The 23961-nt window shown below is 41.0% G+C and overlaps 1 protein-coding gene across 2 annotated transcripts in view; it reads right to left on the minus strand.

Annotated features, from left to right (window-relative positions):
* Positions 1-1931: 1931 nt before the first annotated feature.
* Positions 1932-23961, minus strand: part of mkrn2 (makorin, ring finger protein, 2) — a 38826-nt gene continuing 16796 nt past the window's right edge. The window contains exons 6-8 of one of the 2 annotated variants that reach the window (XM_084166967.1): positions 22514-22624; positions 3005-3149; positions 1932-2893 (exon numbers count right to left, since the gene is read on the minus strand). In XM_084166967.1, coding sequence (XP_084023093.1) covers positions 2735-2893; positions 3005-3149; positions 22514-22624 — 415 coding nt within the window. In that variant the 3' untranslated portion in view covers positions 1932-2734. Of the gene's footprint in view, positions 2894-3004; positions 3150-22513; positions 22723-23961 lie in introns of those variants that run through there. The other variant, XM_084166968.1, reaches the window with a different exon arrangement.

Genomic DNA, 23961 nt, shown 5'->3' on the forward strand with positions numbered 1-23961 from the left:
GTTACTATATCAGGCTCCATCCATTCATTAACCCATAGGTTACTATATCAGGCTCCATCCATTCATTAACCCATAGGTTACTATATCAGGCTCCATCCATTCATTAACCCATAGGTTACTATATCAGGCTCCATCCATTCATTAACCCATAGGTTACTATATCAGGCTCCATCCATTCATTAACCCATAGGTTACTATATCAGGCTCCATCCATTCATTAACCCATAGGTTACTATATCAGGCTCCATCCATTCATTAACCCATAGGTTACTATATCAGGCTCCATCCATTCATTAACCCATAGGTTACTATATCAGGCTCCATCCATTCATTAACCCATAGGTTACTATATCAGGCTCCATCCATTCATTAACCCATAGGTTACTATATCAGGCTCCATCCATTCATTAACCCATAGGTTACTATATCAGGCTCCATCCATTCATTAACCCATAGGTTACTATATCAGGCTCCATCCATTCATTTACCCATAGGTTACTATATCAGGCTCCATCCATTCATTAACCCATAGGTTACTATATCAGGCTCCATCCATTCATTTACCCATAGGTTACTATATCAGGCTCCATCCATTCATTTACCCATAGGTTACTATATCAGGCTCCATCCATTCATTAACCCATAGGTTACTATATCAGGCTCCATCCATTCATTAACCCATAGGTTACTATATCAGGCTCCATCCATTCATTAACCCATAGGTTACTATATCAGGCTCCATCCATTCATTTACCCATAGGTTACTATATCAGGCTCCATCCATTCATTTACCCATAGGTTACTATATTAGGCTCCATCCATTCATTTACCCATAGGTTACTATATCAGGCTCCATCCATTCATTAACCCATAGGTTACTATATCAGGCTCCATCCATTCATTAACCCATAGGTTACTATATCAGGCTCCATCCATTCATTAACCCATAGGTTACTATATCAGGCTCCATCCATTCATTAACCCATAGGTTACTATATCAGGCTCCATCCATTCATTAACCCATAGGTTACTATATCAGGCTCCATCCATTCATTTACCCATAGGTTACTATATCAGGCTCCATCCATTCATTAACCCATAGGTTACTATATCAGGCTCCATCCATTCATTAACCCATAGGTTACTATATCAGGCTCCATCCATTCATTTACCCATAGGTTACTATATCAGGCTCCATCCATTCATTAACCCATAGGTTACTATATCAGGCTCCATCCATTCATTTACCCATAGGTTACTATATCAGGCTCCATCCATTCATTAACCCATAGGTTACTATATCAGGCTCCATCCATTCATTAACCCATAGGTTACTATATCAGGCTCCATCCATTCATTAACCCATAGGTTACTATATCAGGCTCCATCCATTCATTAACCCATAGGTTACTATATCAGGCTCCATCCATTCATTAACCCATAGGTTACTATATCAGGCTCCATCCATTCATTAACCCATAGGTTACTATATTAGGCCTTATCCAAGTTACTCCATCCATTCATTAACCCATAGGTTACTATATCAGGCTCCATCCATTCATTAACCCATAGGTTACTATATCAGGCTCCATCCATTCATTTACCCATAGGTTACTATATCAGGCTCCATCCATTCATTTACCCATAGGTTACTATATCAGGCTCCATCCATTCATTAACCCATAGGTTACTATATCAGGCTCCATCCATTCATTAACCCATAGGTTACTATATCAGGCTCCATCCATTCATTAACCCATAGGTTACTATATCAGGCTCCATCCATTCATTAACCCATAGGTTACTATATTAGGCCTTATCCAAGTTACTCCATCCATTCATTAACCCATAGGTTACTATATCAGGCCTTATCCAAGTTACTCCATCCATTCATTAACCCACAGGTAATACAACATAAATAACACTACAGCACTGTTAAACAGTTGATTTATTCAATGAATGGACTCCTATTGAATAAAAAAATGAAATAATTCAAAGGGAAAGTGGATAAACACAGTAGAAGCCAACATAGAATATACACAACACCATAATAATATTATCTAAACACCAGACAGACTCCCTGCTATAGTTTAGTCTCCCCAGACAGCTTCACTCAACAATAGCTGACTACTGGTAGGAACTCAGTCCTCTGGACCTCTACAGACTGACAGTCTGCTTTATTCTCTTACTGTAGATGAATGATGTGGGATAAGGTCAACATTATCATTATATTTTATACCATTAAAGGATCAAGTTAATAGACCTGAATGTGAGAATCCATCAACACTAAACCGTTCCTCTAGAAGGAACTAGCTACCAGTACAACACCAATGTAACGGTCTAGATTAACACGCCATCATTTCATGAAAAGTGAGTCAAACAGACTTCTGTGCATTAATTTGATTTTGTTTCTCTTTTTAAAATGTCTACATGTAACACCACTGTAATAATGTGTCATGTTGTGGATCTCTATGACCTCATGGTTCATCCTCATAAAAAGCCTTCCAGAGATAAATGATCTAAATGATCAGAAAATACAGAACCATTACATATACTACTTATTTTCCACCCAAATGTACCATGATTAAAAAACATCATTTAAAAAAGCCTCAAACCATCAACATGAAACGCTTACTAGTGACATGTTATTCTCCAGTGTTGTATGTATGTTTGCAGTTTGATGAGCCATTGGTCAGAGTGCTGGGCTGTGTAGTTTGGGCCCCAGGTTGAGGGCTCAGGGCTGGGCAGACACCCCGCTGCTCTCCTCCCTTCCTGGACCAGACATCTGCATGAAGAGTTCTCTCAGTTCGCTGACCTCGTCGTCCTGCGGCTGGGCAACGCCGCGCTGCTCCCGCTCCTCGATGAAGTCCCACAGACGCACAGAGTTCAGGAACTACAACCCAACAACGCACAGGAGATCTGTTACTTTCACTTAACTAGCATCATGGTATTGTATTGTAGCAGGTATTGGCAGTACCACCATCTCTTATATCTCTTATCGTACCCTCACATTCCCCTCAGAGCCCAGCTGCTTGCGGGGTTTGTCCGGCTCGGCCCGCGTTCCGTCAGGGTAAGCATGCATATAGAAACACGTTCCTCCAAACGGACAGGTTCCCCGACCCTGGTCAAAGTATTTACACGGCTTCTTACTGCAAGAGAGAGAACAGAACAGGTGTTGGAACTAGGACACTTGGGCAGGGTTAGCGTTAGGGACCTGGGGCCTCATTTATAAAAACTGAACTTGACATAAGAATGTGCTTATCCTCCCAAAAACTTTAGACCATGCGTACGCACAGTTTCTTGTGGTTGAAGTATAGCATTGCAAGAAGGCAAAAGTAGTAGCCTGTAGTATCAGCCTAAAGGGGGAAAGAGACTTCTTCCAAATTAAATCAAAACAGTTAGATATGGGGACTCTTATTCCAACAGCCATGAGGCTGTCTGTTGGTCCCTCCACTATACAGCATATAGGGCTGTAAATGTATCCTATTCTGTAGTTTCTGTTTTATGAACTGTCTTTTTAAGCACATGACCAAATTAATTTCCCGCGGTGGGATAATAAAGTTGATCTGAATCTGAGTAGCTTAGTAGCAGCAGCACCCTAATAGTATTCTAAAGTAGCCTAGTAGTATCCTAGAGTAGTATCCTAGAGTAGTATCCTAGAGTAGTATCCTAGTAGTATCCTAGAGTAGTATCCTAGAGTAGTATCCTAGTAGTATCCTAGAGTAGTATCCTAGTAGTATCCTAGAGTAGTAGCCTAGTAGTATCCTAGAGGAGTAGCCTAGTAGTATCCTAAGAGTATCCTAAAGTAGTAGCCTAGTAGTATCCTAGAGTAGTATCCTAATAGTATCCTAGAGTAGTATCCTAGTAGTATCCTAGAGTAGTAGCCTAGTAGTATCCTAGAGTAGTAGCCTAGTAGTATCCTAGAGTACTATCCTAAAAGTATCCTAGAGTAGTATCCTAGAGTAGTATCCTAGAGTAGTAGCCTAATAGTATCCTAGTAGTATCCTAGAGTAGTATCCTAGTAGTATCCTAGAGTAGTAGCCTAGTAGTATCCTAGAGGAGTAGCCTAGTAGTATCCTAAGAGTATCCTAGAGTAGTAGCCTAGTAGTATCCTAGAGTAGTATCCTAATAGTATCCTAGAGTAGTATCCTAGTAGTATCCTAGAGTAGTAGCCTAGTAGTATCCTAGAGTAGTAGCCTAGTAGTATCCTAGAGTACTATCCTAAAAGTATCCTAGAGTAGTATCCTAGAGTAGTATCCTAGAGTAGTAGCCTAATAGTATCCTAGTAGTATCCTAGAGTAGTAGAATAGTAGTATCCTAGAGTAGTAGCCTAGTAGTATCCTAGAGTACTATCCTAATAGTATCCTAGAGTAGTAGAATAGTAGTATCCTAGTAGTATCCTAGAGTAGCAGCCTAGTAGTATCGTAGAGTAGTAGCATCCTAGAGTAGTAGCCTAGTAGTATCCTAGAGTAGTAGCCTAGTAGTATCCTAGAGTAGTAGCCTAGTAGTATCCTAGAGTAGTATCCTAGAGTAGTAGCCTAATAGTATCCTAGAGTAGTATCCTAGTAGTATCCTAGAGTAGTAGCCTAGTAGTATCCTAGAGTAGTAGCCTAGTAGTATCCTAGAGTACTATCCTAAAAGTATCCTAGAGTAGTATCCTAGAGTAGTATCCTAGAGTAGTAGCCTAGTAGTATCCTAGTAGTATCCTAGAGTAGTAGCCTAGTAGTATCCTAGAGTAGTAGCCTAGTAGAATCCTAGTAGAATCCTAGAGTAGTATCCTAGAGTAGTAGCCTAGTAGTATCCTAGAGTAGTAGACTAGTAGTATCCTAGAGTAGTATCCTAGAGTAGTATCCTAGAGTAGTAGCCTAGTAGTATCCTAGAGTAGTAGCCTAGAGTAGTAGCCTACCAGTATCCTAGAGTAGTATCCTAGTAGTATCCTAGAGTAGTAGCCTAGTAGTATCCTAGAGTAGTAGCCTAGAGTAGTAGCCTACCAGTATCCTAGAGTAGTAGCCTAGTAGTATCCTAGAGTAGTATCCTAGTAGTATCCTAGAAGAGTAGCCGAGTAGTAGACTAGTAGTATCCTAGAGTAGTAGCCTAGTAGTATCCTAGAGTAGTAGACTAGTAGTATCCTAGAGTAGTAGACTAGTAGTATCCTAGAGTAGTATCCTAGTAGTATCCTAGAGTAGTAGCCGAGTAGTAGCCTAGTAGTATCCTAGAGTAGTAGCCTAGTAGTATCCTAGAGTAGTAGACTAGTAGTATCCTAGAGTAGTAGACTAGTAGTATCCTAGAGTAGTATCCTAGTAGTATCCTAGAGTAGTAGCCGAGTAGTAGCCTAGTAGTATCCTAATAGTATCCTAGAGTAGTAGCCTAGTAGTATCCTAGAGTAGTAGACTAGTAGTATCCTAGAGTAGTAGCCTAGTAGTATCCTAGAGTAGTATCCTAGAGTAGTAGCCTAATAGTATCCTAGAGTAGTATCCTAGTAGTATCCTAGAGTAGTAGCCTAGTAGTATCCTAGAGTAGTAGCCTAGTAGTATCCTAGAGTACTATCCTAAAAGTATCCTAGAGTAGTATCCTAGAGTAGTATCCTAGAGTAGTAGCCTAGTAGTATCCTAGTAGTATCCTAGAGTAGTAGCCTAGTAGTATCCTAGAGTAGTAGCCTAGTAGAATCCTAGTAGAATCCTAGAGTAGTATCCTAGAGTAGTAGCCTAGTAGTATCCTAGAGTAGTAGACTAGTAGTATCCTAGAGTAGTATCCTAGAGTAGTATCCTAGAGTAGTAGCCTAGTAGTATCCTAGAGTAGTAGCCTAGAGTAGTAGCCTACCAGTATCCTAGAGTAGTATCCTAGTAGTATCCTAGAGTAGTAGCCTAGTAGTATCCTAGAGTAGTAGCCTAGAGTAGTAGCCTACCAGTATCCTAGAGTAGTAGCCTAGTAGTATCCTAGAGTAGTATCCTAGTAGTATCCTAGAAGAGTAGCCGAGTAGTAGACTAGTAGTATCCTAGAGTAGTAGCCTAGTAGTATCCTAGAGTAGTAGACTAGTAGTATCCTAGAGTAGTATCCTAGTAGTATCCTAGAAGAGTAGCCGAGTAGTAGACTAGTAGTATCCTAGAGTAGTAGCCTAGTAGTATCCTAGAGTAGTATCCTAGTAGTATCCTAGAGTAGTAGCCTAGAGTAGTAGCCTACCAGTATCCTAGAGTAGTAGCCTAGTAGTATCCTAGAGTAGTATCCTAGTAGTATCCTAGAAGAGTAGCCGAGTAGTAGACTAGTAGTATCCTAGAGTAGTAGCCTAGTAGTATCCTAGAGTAGTAGACTAGTAGTATCCTAGAGTAGTAGACTAGTAGTATCCTAGAGTAGTATCCTAGTAGTATCCTAGAGTAGTAGCCGAGTAGTAGCCTAGTAGTATCCTAGAGTAGTAGCCTAGTAGTATCCTAGAGTAGTAGACTAGTAGTATCCTAGAGTAGTAGACTAGTAGTATCCTAGAGTAGTATCCTAGTAGTATCCTAGAGTAGTAGCCGAGTAGTAGCCTAGTAGTATCCTAATAGTATCCTAGAGTAGTAGCCTAGTAGTATCATGGAGTAGTAGACTAGTAGTATCCTAGAGTAGTAGCCTAGTAGTATCCTAGAGTAGTATCCTAGAGTAGTAGACTAGTAGTATCCTAGAGTAGTATCCTAGAGTAGCAGCCTAGTAGTATCGTAGAGTAGTAGCCTAGTAGTATCCTAGAGTAGTATCCTAGAGTAGAATCCTAGACTAGTAGACTAGTAGTATCCTAGAGTAGTAGCCTAGTAGTATCCTAGAGTAGTAGCCTAGTAGTATCCTAGAGTAGTATCCTAGACTAGTAGACTAGTAGTATCCTAGAGTAGTATCCTAGAGTAGAATCCTAGACTAGTAGACTAGTAGTATCCTAGTAGTATCCTAGAGTAGTAGCCGAGTAGTATCCTAGAGTAGTAGCCTAGTAGTATCCTAGAGTAGTAGCCTAGTAGTAGCCTAGTAGTATCCTAATAGTATCCTAGAGTAGTAGACTAGTGGTATCCTAGAGTAGTAGCCTAGTAGTATCCTAATAGTATCCTAGAGTAGTAGACTAGTGGTATCCTAGAGTAGTAGCCTAGTAGTATCCTAATAGTATCCTAGAGTAGTAGCCTAGTAGTATCCTAGAGTAGTAGCCTAGTAGTATCCTAGAGTAGAATCCTAGACTAGTAGACTAGTAGTATCCTAGAGTAGTATCCTAATAGTATCCTAGAGTAGTAGCCTAGTAGTATCCTAGAGTAGTATCCTGGAGTAGCAGCCTAATAGTATCCTAGAGTAGTATCCTAGAGTAGTAGCCGAGTAGTATCCTAGAGTAGTATCCTAGTAGTATCCTAGAGTAGTATCCTAGAGTAGTAGACTAGTAGTATCCTAGAGTAGTATCCTAGAGTAGTAGCCTAGTAGTATCCTAGAGTAGTAGCCTAGTAGTATCCTAGAGTAGTATCCTAGAGTAGTAGCCGAGTAGTATCCTAGAGTAGTAGCCTAGTAGTATCCTAGAGTAGTATCCTAGTAGTATCCTAGAGTAGTATCCTAGAGTAGTATCCTAGAGTAGTAGACTAGTAGTATCCTAGAGTAGTATCCTAGAGTAGTAGCCTAGAGTAGTAGCCTAGAGTAGTATCCTAGAGTAGTAGACTAGTAGTATCCTAGAGTAGTAGCCTAGTAGTATCCTAGAGTAGTATCCTAGAGTAGTAGACTAGTAGTATCCTAGAGTAGTAGCCGAGTAGTAGCCTAGTAGTATCCTAATAGTATCCTAGAGTAGTAGCCTAGTAGTAGACTAGTAGTATCCTAGAGTAGTATCCTATAGTGGTATCCTAGAGTAGTATCCTAGAGTAGTAGCCTAGAGTAGTAGACTAGTAGTAGCCTAGAGTAGTAGACTAGTAGTAGCCTAGAGTAGTAGACTAGTAGTATCCTAGAGTAGTAGACTAGTAGTATCCTAGAGTAGTAGCCTAGTAGTATCCTAGAGTAGTATCCTAGAGTAGTATCCTAGAGTAGTAGACTAGTAGTATCCTAGAGTAGCAGCCTAGTAGTATCCTAGAGTAGTATCCTAGAGTAGTATCCTAGAGTAGTATCCTAGAGTAGTAGACTAGTAGTATCCTAGAGTAGCAGCCTAGTAGTATCCTAGAGTAGTAGCCTAGTAGTATCCTAGAGTAGTATCCTGGAGTAGCAGCCTAATAGTATCCTAGAGTAGTATACTAGTAGTATCCTAGAGTACTATCCTAATAGTATCATAGAGTAGTAGCCTAGAGTAGTATCCTAGAGTAGTAGCCGAGTAGTATCCTAGAGTAGTAGCCTAGTAGTATCCTAGAGTAGTAGCCTAGTAGTATCCTAGAGTAGTATACTAGTAGTATCCTAGAGTAGTAGCCTAGTAGTATCCTAGAGTAGTATCCTAGAGTAGTAGCCTAGTAGTATCCTAGAGTAGTAGCCTAGTAGTATCCTAATAGTATCCTAGAGTAGTAGACTAGTAGTATCCTAGAGTAGTATCCTAGAGTAGTAGCCTAGTAGTATCCTAGAGTAGTAGCCTAGTAGTATCCTAGAGTAGTAGCCTAGTAGTATCCTAGAGTAGTAGCCGAGTAGTATCCTAGAGTAGTAGCCGAGTAGTATCCTAGAGTAGTATCCTAGTAGAATCCTAGAGTAGTAGCCTAGTAGTATCCTAGAGTAGTATCCTGGAGTAGCAGCCTAATAGTATCCTAGAGTAGTATCCTAGAGTAGTATCCTAGAGTAGTAGCCTAATAGTATCCTAGAGTAGTATCCTAGAGTAGTATCCTAGAGTAGTATCCTAGAGTAGTATCCTAGAGTAGTAGCCTAGTAGTATCCTAGAGTAGTATCCTAGAGTAGTAGCCTAGTAGTATCCTAGAGTAGTATCCTAGAGTAGTATCCTAGAGTAGTATCAATCAATCAATTTTATTTTATATAGCCCTTCTTACATCAGCTAATATCTCGAAGTGCTGTACAGAAACCCAGCCTAAAACCCCAAACAGCTAGTAATGCAGGTGTAGAAGCACGGTGGCTAGGAAAAACTCCCTAGAAAGGCGAAAACCTAGGAAGAAACCTAGAGAGGAACCAGGCTATGAGGGGTGGCCAGTCCTCTTCTGGCTGTGCCGGGTGGAGATTATAACAGAACCATGCCAAGATGTTCAAAAATGTTCATAAGTGACAAGCATGGTCAAATAATAATCAGGAATAAATCTCAGTTGGCTTTTCATAGCCGATCATTAAGAGTTGAAAACAGCAGGTCTGGGACAGGTAGGGGTTCCATAACCGCAGGCAGAACAGTTGAAACTGGAATAGCAGCAAGGCCAGGCGGACTGGGGACAGCAAGGAGTCACCACGGCCGGTAGTCCCGACGTATGGTCCTAGGGCTCAGGTCTCTCAGTTGGCTTTTCATAGCCGATCATTAAGAGTTGAAAACAGCAGGTCTGGGACAGGTAGGGGTTTCGTAGCCGCAGGCAGAACAGTTGAAACTGGAATAGCAGCAAGGCCAGGCGGACTGGGGACAGCAAGGTGTCATCATGCCCGGTAGTCCTGACGTATGGTCCTAGGGCTCAGGTTCTCAGAGAGAAAGAGAGAACGAGAGAATTAGAGAGAGCATACTTAAATTCACACAGGACACTGGATAAGACAGGAGAAGTACTCCAGGTATAACCAACTAACCCCAGCCCCCCGACACATAAACTACTGCAGCATAAATACTGGAGGCTGAGACAGGAGCGGTCCGGAGACACTGTGGCCCCATCCGAAGAAACCCCCGGACAGGGCCAAACAGGAAGGATATAACCCCACCCACTCCGCCAAAGCACAGCCCCCGCACCACTAGAGGGATATCCCCAACCACCAACTTACAATCCTGAGACAAGGCCGAGTATAGCCCACAGAGGTCTCCACCACAGCACAAACCAAGGGGGGGGCGCCAACCCAGACAGGAAGATCACGTCAGTAACTCAACCCACTCAAGTGACGCACCCCTCCCAGGGACGGCATGAAAGAGCACCAGCAAGCCAGTGACTCAGCCCCTGCAACAGGGTTAGAGGCAGAGAACCCCAGTGGAGAGGGGAACCGGCCTGGCAGAGACAGCAAGGGCTGTTCGTTGCTCCAGCCTTTCCGTTCACCTTCACACTCCTGGGCCAGACTACACTCAATCATATGACCTACTGAAGAGATAAGTCTTCAGTAAAGACTTAAAGGTTGAGACCGAGTCTGCGTCTCTCACATGGGTAGGCAGACTGTTCCATAAAAATGGAGATCTATAGGAGAAAGCCCTGCCTCCCGCTGTTTGCTTAGAAATTCTAGGGACAATTAGGAGGCCTGCGTCTTGTGACCGTAGCGTACGTATTGGTATGTACGGCAGGACCAACTCGGAAAGATAGGTAGGAGCAAGCCCATGTAACGCTTTATAGGTTAACAGTAAAACCTTGAAATCAGCCCTTGCCTTAACAGGAAGCCAGTGTAGGGAAGCTAGCACTGGAGTAATATGATCAAATTTCTTGGTTCTAGTCAGGATTCTAGCAGCCGTATTTAGCACTAACTGAAGTTTATTTAGTGCTTTATCCGGGTAGCCGGAAAATAGAGCATTGCAGTAGTCTAACCTAGAAGTAACAAATGCATGGATTAATTTTTCTGCATCATTTTTGGACAGAAAATTTCTGATTTTTGCAATGTTACGTAGATGGAAAAAAGCTGTCCTTGAAACAGTCTTGATATGTTCGTCAAAAGAGAGATCAGGGTCAAGAGTAACGCCGAGGTCCTTCACAGTTTTATTTGAGACGACTTTACAACCATCAAGATGAATTGTCAGATTTAACAGAAGATCTCTTTGTTTCTTGGGACCTAGAACAAGCATCTCTGTTTTGTCCGAGTTTAAAAGTAAAAAGTTTTCAGCCATCCACTTCCTTATGTCTGAAACACAGGCTTCTAGCGAGGGCAATTTTGGGGCTTCACCATGTTTCATTGAAATGTACAGCTGTGTGTCATCCGCATAGCAGTGAAAGTTAACATTATGTTTTCGAATAACATCCCCAAGAGGTAAAATATATAGTGAAAACAATAGTGGTCCTAAAACGGAACCTTGAGGAACACCGAAATGTACAGTTGATTTGTCGGAGGACAGACCATTCACAGAGACAAACTGATATCTTTCCGACAGGTAGGATCTAAACCAGGCCAGAACTTGTCCGTGTAGACCAATTTGGGTTTCCAGTCTCTCCAAAAGAATGTGGTGATCGATGGTGTCAAAGGCAGCACTAAGGTCTAGTAGCACGAGGACAGATGCAGAGCCTCGGTCTGACGCCATTAAAAGGTCATTTACCACCTTCACAAGTGCAGTCTCAGTGCTATGATGGGGTCTAAAACCAGACTGAAGCATTTCGTATACATTGTTTGTCTTCAGAAAGGCAGTGAGTTGCTGCGCAACAGCTTTTTCTAAAATTTTTGAGAGGAATGGAAGATTCGATATAGGCCGATAGTTTTTTATATTTTCCGGGTCAAGGTTTGGCTTTTTCAAGAGAGGCTTTATCACTGCCACTTTTAGTGAGTTTGGTACACATCCGGTGGATAGAGAGCTGTTTATTATGTTCAACATAGGAGGGCCAAGCACAGGAAGCAGCTCCTTCAGCAGTTTAGTAGGAATAGGATCCAGTATGCAGCTTGAAGGTTTAGAGGCCATGATTATTTTCATCATTGTGTCAAGAGATATAGTACTAAAACACTTAAGTGTCTCTCCCGATCCCAGGCCCTCGCAGAGCTGTGCAGATCCAGGACAGCTAAGCCCTGGAGGAATACGCAGATTCAAAGAGGAGTCCGTAATTTGCTTTCTAATGGTCATGATCTTTTCCTCAAAGAAGTTCATGAATTTATCACTGCTGAAGTGAAAGCCATCCTCTCTTGGGGAATGCTGCTTTTTAGTTAGCTTTGCAACAGTATCAAAAAGAAATTTTGGATTGTTCTTATTTTCCTCGATTAAGTTGGAAAAGTAGGATGATCGAGCAGCAGTGAGGGCTCTTCGGTACTGCACGGTACTGTCTTTCCAAGCTAGTCGGAAGACTTCCAGTTTGGTGTGGCGCCATTTCCGTTCCAATTTCCTGGAAGCTTGCTTCAAAGCTCGGGTATTTTCTGTATACCAGGGAGCTAGTTTCTTATGACAAATGTTTTTCGTTTTTAGGGGTGCAACTGCATCTAGGGTATTGCGCAAGGTTAAATTGAGTTCCTCAGTTAAGTGGTTAACTGATTTTTGTCCTCTGACGTCCTTGGGTAGGCAGAAGGAGTCTGGAAGGGCATCAATGAATTTTTGTGTTGTTTGAGAATTTATAGCACGACTTTTGATGCTCCTTGGTTGGGGTCTGAGCAGATTATTTGTTTCGATTGCAAATGTAATAAAATGGTGGTCCGATAGTCCAGGATTTTGTGGAAAAACATTAAGATCTACAACATTTATTCCATGGGACAAAACTAGGTCCAGAGTATGACTGTGGCAGTGAGTAGGTCCAGAGACATGTTGGACAAAACCCACTGAGTCGATAATGGCTCCGAAAGACTTTTGGAGTGGGTCTGTGGACTTCTCCATGTGAATATTAAAATCACCAAAAATTAGAATATGATCTGCTATGACTACAAGGTCTGATAGGAATTCAGGAAACTCAGAGAGGAACGCTGTATATGGCCCAGGAGGCCTGTAAACAGTAGCTATAAAAAGTGATTGAGTAGGCTGCATAGATTTCATGACTAGAAGCTCAAAAGATGAAAACGCCATTTTTTTTTTTGTAAATTGAAATTTGCTATCGTAAATGTTAGCAACACCTCCGCCTTTACGGGATGCACGGGGAATATGGTCACTAGTGTAACCAGGAGGTGAGGCCTCATTTAACACAGCAAATTCATCAGGCTTAAGCCAGTAGACTAGTAGTATCCTAGAGTAGCAGCCTAGTAGTATCCTAGAGTAGTATCCTAGAGTAGTATCCTAGAGTAGTATCCTAGTAGTATCCTAGTAGTATCCTAGAGTAGTATCCTAGAGTAGTAGCCTAGTGGTATCCTAGAGTAGTATCCTAGTAGTATCCTAGAGTAGTATCCTAGAGTAGTAGCCTAGTAGTATCCTAGAGTAGTAGCCTAGTAGTATCCTAGTAGTATCCTAGAGTAGTATCCTAGTAGTATCCTAGAGTAGTAGCCTAGTAGTATCCTAGAGTAGTAGCCTAGTAGTATCCTAAGAGTATCCTAGAGTAGTAGCCTAGTAGTATCCTAGAGTAGTATCCTAATAGTATCCTAGAGTAGTATCCTAGTAGTATCCTAGAGTAGTAGCCTAGTAGTATCCTAGAGTAGTAGCCTAGTAGTATCCTAGAGTACTATCCTAAAAGTATCCTAGAGTAGTATCCTAGAGTAGTAGCCTAATAGTATCCTAGTAGTATCCTAGAGTAGTAGAATAGTAGTATCCTAGAGTAGTAGCCTAGTAGTATCCTAGAGTACTATCCTAATAGTATCCTAGAGTAGTAGAATAGTAGTATCCTAGTAGTATCCTAGAGTAGCAGCCTAGTAGTATCGTAGAGTAGTAGCCTAGTAGTATCCTAGAGTAGTAGCCTAGTAGTATCCTAGAGTAGTAGCCTAATAGTATCATAGAGTAGTAGCCTAGTAGTATCCTAGAGTAGTATCCTAGAGTAGTAGCCTAGTAGTATCCTAGAGTAGTAGCCTAGAGTAGTAGCCTAGTAGTATCCTAGAGTAGTAGCCTAGTAGTATCCTAGAGTACTATCCTAAAAGTATCCTAGAGTAGTATCCTAGAGTAGTATCCTAGAGTAGTAGCCTAGTAGTATCCTAGTAGTATCCTAGAGTAGTAGCCTAGTAGTATCCTAGAGTAGTAGCCTAGTAGAATCCTAGTAGAATCCTAGAGTAGTATCCTAGAGTAGTAGCCTAGTAGTATCCTAGAGTAGTAGACTAGTAGTATCCTAGAGTAGTATCCTAGAGTAGTATCCTAGAGTAGTAGCCTAGTAGTATCCTAGAGTAGTAGCCTAGAGTAGTAGCCTACCAGTATCCTAGAGTAGTATCCTAGTAGTATCCTAGAGTAGTAGCCTAGTAGTATCCTAGAGTAGTAGCCTAGAGTAGTAGCCTACCAGTATCCTAGAGTAGTAGCCTAGTAGTATCCTAGAGTAGTATCCTAGTAGTATCCTAGAGTAGTAGCCGAGTAGTAGACTAGTAGTATCCTAGAGTAGTATCCTAGAGTAGTAGCCGAGTAGTATCCTAGTAGTATCCTAGAGTAGTAGCCTAGTAGTATCCTAGAGTAGTAGCCTAGAGTAGTAGCCTACCAGTATCCTAGAGTAGTAGCCTAGTAGTATCCTAGAGTAGTATCCTAGTAGTATCCTAGAGTAGTAGCCGAGTAGTAGACTAGTAGTATCCTAGAGTAGTATCCTAGAGTAGTAGACTAGTAGTATCCTAGAGTAGTATCCTAGAGTAGTATCCTAGTAGTATCCTAGAGTAGTAGCCGAGTAGTAGACTAGTAGTATCCTAGAGTAGTAGCCTAGAGTAGTAGCCTAGTAGTATCCTAGAGTAGTAGACTAGTAGTATCCTAGAGTAGTAGACTAGTAGTATCCTAGAGTAGTATCCTAGTAGTATCCTAGAGTAGTAGCCGAGTAGTAGCCTAGTAGTATCCTAATAGTATCCTAGAGTAGTAGCCTAGTAGTATCCTAGAGTAGTAGACTAGTAGTATCCTAGAGTAGTAGCCTAGTAGTATCCTAGAGTAGTATCCTAGAGTAGTAGACTAGTAGTATCCTAGAGTAGTATCCTAGAGTAGCAGCCTAGTAGTATCGTAGAGTAGTAGCCTAGTAGTATCCTAGAGTAGTATCCTAGAGTAGAATCCTAGACTAGTAGACTAGTAGTATCCTAGAGTAGTAGCCTAGTAGTATCCTAGAGTAGTAGCCTAGTAGTATCCTAGAGTAGTATCCTAATAGTATCCTAGAGTAGTAGCCTAGTAGTATCCTAGAGTAGTAGCCTAGTAGTATCCTAGAGTAGTATACTAGTAGTATCCTAGAGTAGTAGCCTAGTAGTATCCTAGAGTAGTATCCTAGTAGTATCCTAGAGTAGTAGCCGAGTAGTAGCCTAGTAGTATCCTAATAGTATCCTAGAGTAGTAGACTAGTGGTATCCTAGAGTAGTAGCCTAGTAGTATCCTAATAGTATCCTAGAGTAGTAGCCTAGTAGTATCCTAGAGTAGTAGCCTAGTAGTATCCTAGAGTAGAATCCTAGACTAGTAGACTAGTAGTATCCTAGAGTAGTATCCTAATAGTATCCTAGAGTAGTAGCCTAGTAGTATCCTAGAGTAGTATCCTGGAGTAGCAGCCTAATAGTATCCTAGAGTAGTATCCTAGAGTAGTATCCTAGAGTAGTAGCCGAGTAGTATCCTAGAGTAGGAGCCTAGTAGTATCCTAGAGTAGTAGCCTCGTAGTATCCTAGAGTAGCAGCCTAGTAGTATCCTAGAGTAGTAGCCTAGTAGTATCATAGAGTAGTAGCCTAGTAGTATCCTAGAGTAGTAGCCTAATAGTATCCTAGAGTAGTATCCTAATAGTATCCTAGAGTAGTATCCTAGAGTAGTAGCCTAATAGTATCCTAGAGTAGTAGAATAGTAGTATCCTAGAGTAGTATCCTAGAGTAGTAGCCTAGTAGTATCCTAGAGTAGTAGCCTAGTAGTATCCTAGAGTAGCAGCCTAGTAGTATCCTAGAGTAGCAGCCTAGTAGTATCCTAGAGTAGTATCCTAGTAGTATCCTAGAGTAGCAGCCTAGTAGTATCCTAGAGTAGTAGCCTAGTAGTATCCTAGAGTAGTAGCCTAGTAGTATCCTAGAGTAGAATCCTAGATTAGTAGACTAGTAGTATCCTAGAGTAGTAGCCTAGTAGTATCCTAGAGTAGTAGCCTAGTAGTATCCTAGAGTAGCAGCCTAGTAGTATCCTAGAGTAGCAGCCTAGTAGTATAATAGAGTAGTAGCCTAGTAGTATCCTAGAGTAGTAGCCTAGTAGTATCCTAGAGTAGTAGCCTAGTAGTATCCTAGAGTAGCAGCCTAGTAGTATCCTAGAGTAGTATCCTAGTAGTATCCTAGAGTAGCAGCCTAGTAGTATCCTAGAGTAGTAGCCTAGTAGTATCCTAGAGTAGTATCCTAGTAGTATCCTAGAGTAGTAGCCGAGTAGTATCCTAGTAGTATCCTAGAGTAGTAGCCTAGTAGTATCCTAGAGTAGTAGCCTAGAGTAGTAGCCTACCAGTATCCTAGAGTAGTAGCCTAGTAGTATCCTAGAGTAGTATCCTAGTAGTATCCTAGAGTAGTAGCCGAGTAGTAGACTAGTAGTATCCTAGAGTAGTATCCTAGAGTAGTAGACTAGTAGTATCCTAGAGTAGTAGCCTAGTAGAATCCTAGAGTAGTATCCTAGAGTAGTAGCCTAGTAGTATCCTAGAGTAGTAGCCTAGTAGTATCCTAGAGTAGAAGCCTAGTAGAATCCTAGAGTAGTATCCTAATAGTATCCTAGAGTAGTATCCTAGAGTAGTATCCTAATAGTATCCTAGAGTAGTATCATAGAGTAGTAGCCTAGTAGTATCCTAGAGTAGTAGCCTAGTAGTATCCTAGAGTAGTATCCTAATAGTATCCTAGAGTAGTATACTAGTAGTATCCTAGAGTAGTATCCTAGAGTAGTATCCTAATAGTATCCTACAGTAGTATACTAGTAGTATCCTAGAGTAGTATCCTAGAGTAGTATCCTAGTAGTATCCTAATAGTATCCTAGAGTAGTATACTAGTAGTATCCTAGAGTAGTAGACTAGTAGTATCATAGAGTAGTATCCTAGAGTAGTAGACTAGTAGTATCCTAGAGTAGTAGCCTAGTAGTATCCTAGAGTAGTATCCTAGAGTAGTAGCCTAGTAGTATCATAGAGTAGTAGCCTAGTAGTATCCTAGAGTAGTAGACTAGTAGTATCATAGAGTAGTAACCTAGTAGTATCCTAGAGTAGTATACTAGTAGTATCCTAGAGTACTATCCTAATAGTATCCTAGAGTGGTATCCTAGAGTAGTAGCCTAGTAGTATCCTAGAGTAGTAGCCTAGTAGTATCCTAGAGTAGCAGCCTAGTAGTATCCTAGAGTAGTAGACTAGTAGTATCATAGAGTAGTAACCTAGTAGTATCCTAGAGTAGTATACTAGTAGTATCCTAGAGTACTATCCTAATAGTATCCTAGAGTGGTATCCTAGAGTATTAGACTAGTAGTATCCTAGAGTAGTAGACTAGTAGTATCCTAGAGTAGTAGCCTAGTAGTATCCTAGAGTAGTAGACTAGTAGTATCCTAGAGTAGTATCCTAGAGTAGTAGCCTAGTAGTATCCTAGAGTAGTAGCCTAGTAGTATCCTAGAGTAGTATCCTAGTAGTATCATAGAGTAGTAGCCTAGTAATATCCTAGAGTAGTATCCTAATAGTATCCTAGAGTAGTAGCCTAGTAGTATCCTAGAGTAATAGCCTAGTAGTATCCTAGAGTAGTAGCCTAGTAGTATCCTAGAGTAGTAGCCTAGTAGTATCCTAGAGTAGTAGCCTAGTAGTATCCTAGAGTAGTAGCCTAGTAGTATCCTAGAGTAGTATCCTAGTAGTATCATAGAGTAGAAGCCTAGTAGAATCCTAGAGTAGTATCCTAATAGTATCCTAGAGTAGTATCCTAGAGTAGTATCCTAATAGTATCCTAGAGTAGTATCATAGAGTAGTAGCCTAGTAGTATCCTAGAGTAGTAGCCTAATAGTATCCTAGAGTAGTAGCCTAGTAGTATCCTAGAGTAATAGCCTAGTAGTATCCTAGAGTAGTAGCCTAGTAGTATCCTAGAGTAGTAGCCTAGTAGTATCCTAGAGTAGTAGCCTAGTAGTATCCTAGAGTAGTAGCCTAGTAGTATCCTAGAGTAGTATCCTAGTAGTATCCTAGAGTAGCAGCCTAGTAGTATCCTAGAGTAGTAGACTAGTAGTATCATAGAGTAGTAACCTAGTAGTATCCTAGAGTAGTATACTAGTAGTATCCTAGAGTACTATCCTAATAGTATCCTAGAGTGGTATCCTAGAGTATTAGACTAGTAGTATCCTAGAGTAGTAGACTAGTAGTATCCTAGAGTAGTAGCCTAGTAGTATCCTAGAGTAGTAGACTAGTAGTATCCTAGAGTAGTATCCTAGAGTAGTAGCCTAGTAGTATCCTAGAGTAGTAGCCTAGTAGTATCCTAGAGTAGTATCCTAGTAGTATCATAGAGTAGTAGCCTAGTAATATCCTAGAGTAGTATCCTAATAGTATCCTAGAGTAGTAGCCTAGTAGTATCCTAGAGTAATAGCCTAGTAGTATCCTAGAGTAGTAGCCTAGTAGTATCCTAGAGTAGTAGCCTAGTAGTATCCTAGAGTAGTAGCCTAGTAGTATCCTAGAGTAGTAGCCTAGTAGTATCCTAGAGTAGTATCCTAGTAGTATCATAGAGTAGTAGCCTAGTAGTATCCTAGAGTAGTATCCTAGTAGTATCCTAGAGTAGAAGCCTAGTAGTATCCTAGAGTAGTATCCTAGAGTAGTATCCTAGTAGTATCATAGAGTAGTAGCCTAGTAGTATCCTAGAGTAGTATCCTAGTAGTATCCTAGAGTAGTATACTAGTAGTATCCTAGAGTACTATCCTAATAGTATCCTAGAGTGGTATCCTAGAGTAGTAGCCTAGTAGTATCCTAGAGTATTAGACTAGTAGTATCCTAGAGTAGTAGACTAGTAGTATCCTAGAGTAGTAGCCTAGTAGTATCCTAGAGTAGTATCCTAGTAGTATCATAGAGTAGTAGCCTAGTAATATCCTAGAGTAGTATCCTAATAGTATCCTAGAGTAGTAGCCTAGTAGTATCCTAGAGTAATAGCCTAGTAGTATCCTAGAGTAGTAGCCTAGTAGTATCCTAGAGTAGTAGCCTAGTAGTATCCTAGAGTAGTAGCCTAGTAGTATCCTAGAGTAGTAGCCTAGTAGTATCCTAGAGTAGTATCCTAGTAGTATCATAGAGTAGTAGCCTAGTAGTATCCTAGAGTAGTATCCTAGTAGTATCCTAGAGTAGTAGCCTAGTAGAATCCTAGAGTAGTATCCTAGAGTAGCAGCCTAGTAGTATCCTAGAGTAGTAGACTAGTAGTATACTAGAGTATACTTCATTGGTTTTAGTGTGTTTTTTTTAGTGTTTAAAAAAACATTTTTTAAATTCTCTTTTTTTATTTCATTTGTATTATTATTTGTTTCATTTTTTCACATTTTTTTTTAAAAATAGTAATTTATTTGTTTTTAGTGGGGTGGGGTAGGGGGGGGGTAGAACGATTACTTTTATACTATCCCAGGTATTCCTGGTATATGTAGTGTGCAGTAGGTATATGTAGTGTAGTTAGTATATGTAGTATGTAGTATGTTGTGTGTAGTATAGTTAGTATATGTAGTGTGTAGTATAGTAAGTATATGTAGTGTAGTTAGTATATGTAGTATGTAGTGTGTAGTATAGTTCGTATATGTAGTGTGTAGTATAGTAAGTATATGTAGTATAGTTAGTATACAGTGGGGGGAAAAAGTATTTAGTCAGCCACCAATTGTGCAAGTTCTCCCACTTAAAAAGATGAGAGGCCTGTAATTTTCATCATAGGTACACGTCAACTATGACAGACAAAATGAGATTTTTTTTCTCCAGAAAATCACATTGCAGGATTTTTAATGATTTTATTTGCAAATTATGGTGGAAAATAAGTATTTGGTCAATAACAAAAGTTTCTCAATACTTTGTTATATACCCTTTGTTGGCAATGACACAGGTCAAACGTTTTCTGTAAGTCTTCACAAGGTTTTCACACACTGTTGCTGGTATTTTGGCCCATTCCTCCATGCAGATCTCCTCTAGAGCAGTGATGTTTTGGGGCTGTCGCTGGGCAACAGACTTTCAACTCCCTCCAAAGATTTTCTATGGGGTTGAGATCTGGAGACTGGCTAGGCCACTCCAGGACCTTGAAATGCTTCTTACGAAGCCACTCCTTTGTTGCCCGGGCGGTGTGTTTGGGATCATTGTCATGCTGAAAGACCCAGCCACGTTTCATCTTCAATGCCCTTGCTGATGGAAGGAGGTTTTCACTCAAAATCTAACAATACATGGCCCCATTCATTCTTTCCTTTACACGGATCAGTCGTCCTGGTCCCTTTGCAGAAAAACAGCCCCAAAGCATGATGTTTCCACCCCCATGCTTCACAGTAGGTATGGTGTTCTTTGGATGCAACTCAGCATTCTTTGTCCTCCAAACATGACGAGTTGAGTTTTTCCCAAAAAGTTCTATTTTGGTTTCATCTGACCATATGACATTCTCCATATCCTCTTCTGGATCATCCAAATGCACTCTAGCAAACTTCAGACGGGCCTGGACATGTACTGGCTTAAGCAGGGGGACACGTCTGGCACTGCAGGATTTGAGTCCCTGGCGGCGTAGTGTGTTACTGATGGTAGGCTTTGTTACTTTGGTCCCAGCTCTCTGCAGGTCATTCACTAGGTCCCCCCGTGTGGTTCTGGGATTTTTGCTCACCGTTCTTGTGATCATTTTGACCCCACGGGGTGAGATCTTGTGTGGAGCCCCAGATCGAGGGAGATTATCAGTTGTCTTGTATGTCTTCCATTTCCTAATAATTGCTCCCATAGTTGATTTCTTCAAACCAAGCTGCTTACCTATTGCAGATTCAGTCTCAATTTGTCTGTCATAGTTGACGTGTACCTATGATGAAAATTACTGGCCTCTCTCATCTTTTTAAGTGGGAGAACTTGCACAATTGGTGGCTGACTAAATACTTTCCCCCCCCCACTGTATACAGACAGTCAAAAGTTTGGACACACCTACTCATTCCAGGGTTTTTCTTAATATTTTTACTATTTTCTACATTGTAGAATAACAGTGAAGACATCAAAACTACAAAATAACACATTTGGAATCATGTAGTAACCAAAAAAGTGTTAAACAAATCAAAATATATTTTTTCAAAGTAGCCACTCTTTGCCTTGATGACAGCTTTGCACAGTCTTGGCATTCTCTCAACCAGCTTCATGAGGTAGTCACCTGGAATGCATTTCAATTAACAGGTGTGCCTTCTTAAAATTTGTGGAATTTCTTTCCTTCTTAATGCGTTTGAGCCAATCAGTTGTGTTGTGACAAGGTAGGGGGGGTATGCAGAAGATTGCCCTATTTGGTAAAAGACCAAGTCCATATTATGGCAAGAACAGCTCAAATAAGCAAAGAGAAATGACAGTCCATCATTACTTTAAGACTTGAAGGTCAGTCAATCCAGAAAATTTCAAGAACTTTGAAAGTTTCTTAAAGTACAGTCACAAAAACCATCAAGCGCTATGATGAAACTGGCTCTCATGAGGACCGCCACAGGAATGGAAGACCCAGAGTTACCTCTGCTGCAGAGTATTAGTTCATTAGAGTTAACTGCAGCTCAGATTGCAGCCCAAATAAATGCTTCAGAGTTCAAGTAAGACACATCAACATTAACTGTTCAGAGGAGACTGTGTGAATCAGGCCTTCATGGTCGAATTACTGCATAGAAACCGCTACTAAAGGACACCAATAAGAAGAAGAGACTTACTTGGGCCAAGAAACATGAGCAATGGACATTAGACCAGTGGAAATCTGTCCTTTGGTCTGATGAATCCAAATTTGAGATTTTGGTTCCAACCGCGGTGTCTTTTGAGACGGAGAGTAGGTGAATGGATGATCTCTGATCTCTGTGTGGTTCCCATCGTGAAGCATGGAGGAGGAGGTGTTATGGTAGTTCCCACCATGAAGCATGGAGGAGGAGGTGTGATGGTGTGGGGGTGCTTTGCTGGTGACACCTTCAGTGATTTATTTAGAATTGAAGGCACACTTAACCAGCATGGCTACCACAGCATTCTGCAGCGATACGCCATCCCATCTGGTTTGCGCTTAGTGGGACTATCATTTGTTTTTCAACAGGACAATGACCCAACACACCTCCAGGCTGTGTAAGGGCTATTTGACCAAGAAGGAGAGTAATGGAGTGCTGCATCGGATGACCTGGCCTCCACAATCCCCTGACCTCAACCCAATTGAGATGGTTTGGGATGAGTCGGATGGCAGAGTGAAGGAAAAGCAGCTAACAAGTGCTCAGCATATCTGGGAACTCCTTCAAGACTATTGGGAAACCATTCCAGGTGAAGCTGGTTGAGAGAATGCCAAGAGTGTGCAAAGCTGTCGTCAAGGCAAAGGGTAGCTACTTTGAAGTATCTAAAATATAACATATATTTTGATTTGTTTAACACTTTTTTGGTTACTACATGATTCCATATGTGTTATTTCATAGTTTTGATGTCTCCACTATTATTCTACAATGTAGAAAATAGTAAAAAATAAAGAAAAACCCTGGAATGAGTAGGTGTTCTAAAACTTTTGACTGGTACTGTAATAAATAAATAAATAAATAAATAAATAAACACGCACATACACACACACACACACAGACACACACACACCTGACTCCAGACTTGAAGTCCTCTATCAGTCTGTTCTTCTCATCCTGGTCCTCCACCCAGTAACCGCTGGGGATGACAAACTCAGACACCACTCTGCACTCTGGACACGACCTGGAGAGAGAGGCACACAGTTAGCCACATCCTGGTCCTCCACCCAGTAACCGCTGGGGATGACAAACTCAGACACCACTCTGCACTCTGGACACGACCTGGAGAGAGAGGCACACAGTTAGCCACATCACTGTATATTATGGCCAGTCATTCTGCTTCACATCACAGTGGCATCCTGTTGCTCAACTAGCTGCAACTCTCTCAAGTTGTCAGTGTTACCTGATCATCTGAGTCGCTACACTGAACTACACAGCATACACAGTAATAACAGTACTTATAGTAGCCACTGGTAGCCATGGTAATGGATGAAACAACCAGATCAGGGTGCATATTCATCAAACTCTCCAGAGTAGGAGTGGCTGATCTAAGATCAGAATTAATAATATTACATGGACTTGATCCTAATTGACTGCATTCCTTATATGAACCGTAACTCAGTAAAATCTTTTTTTGTTCAGTGTTGATACTATACTGCGCCAAGCAGTTTGAAAACCAGATCAAGTACGTACATATTCTACATTTCTGGATCTGGACCCATATACTGAGTAATGCATATGAATATGGGTTTTAAAAACACCTACTCATTCAAGGGTTTTTCTTTATTTTTACTATTTTCTACATATAAACTACTCAGTAACGCATATAAATATGGGTGCAGATCCAGAAATGTAGAATATGTACTTACTTGATCTGGTTTTCAAACTGCATGGCGCAGTATAGTATCAACACTGAACACAAAGATAAACACAACAATTTCAAAGATTTTACTGAGTTACAGTTCATAGAAGGAAATCAGTCAACTGAAATAAATTCATTAGGCCCTAATCTATGGATCTCACATGACTGGGAATACAGATACGCATCTGTTGGTCACAGATACCTTTAAAAAACAAAGGTGGGGCCGTGGATCAGAAAACCAGTTAGTATCTGGTGTGACCACTATTTGCCTTATGCAGAGCGACACATCTACTTCTCATAGAGTTGATCAGGCTATTGATTGTGGACTATGGAATGTTGTCCCACTCCTCTTCAACGGCTGTGCGAAGTTGCTGGATATTGGCAGGAACTGGAACACGCTGTCGTACACGTCGATCCAGAGCATCCCAAACAAGCTCAATGGGTGACATGTCTGGTGAGTATGCAGGCCATGGAAGAACTAGGACATTTTCAGCCTCCAGGAATTGTGTACAGATCCTTGTGACATGGGGCTGTGCATTATCATGCTGAAACATGAGGTGATGGCGGCGGATGAATGGCATGACAATGGGCCTCAGGATCTCGTCACGGTATCTCTGTGCATTCAAATTGCCATCGATAAAATGCAATTGTGTTCGTTG

The sequence above is a fragment of the Coregonus lavaretus genome (genome assembly GCF_964263955.1).
Source record: "Coregonus lavaretus genome assembly, chromosome: 8".
NCBI lineage: Eukaryota > Metazoa > Chordata > Actinopteri > Salmoniformes > Salmonidae > Coregonus > Coregonus lavaretus.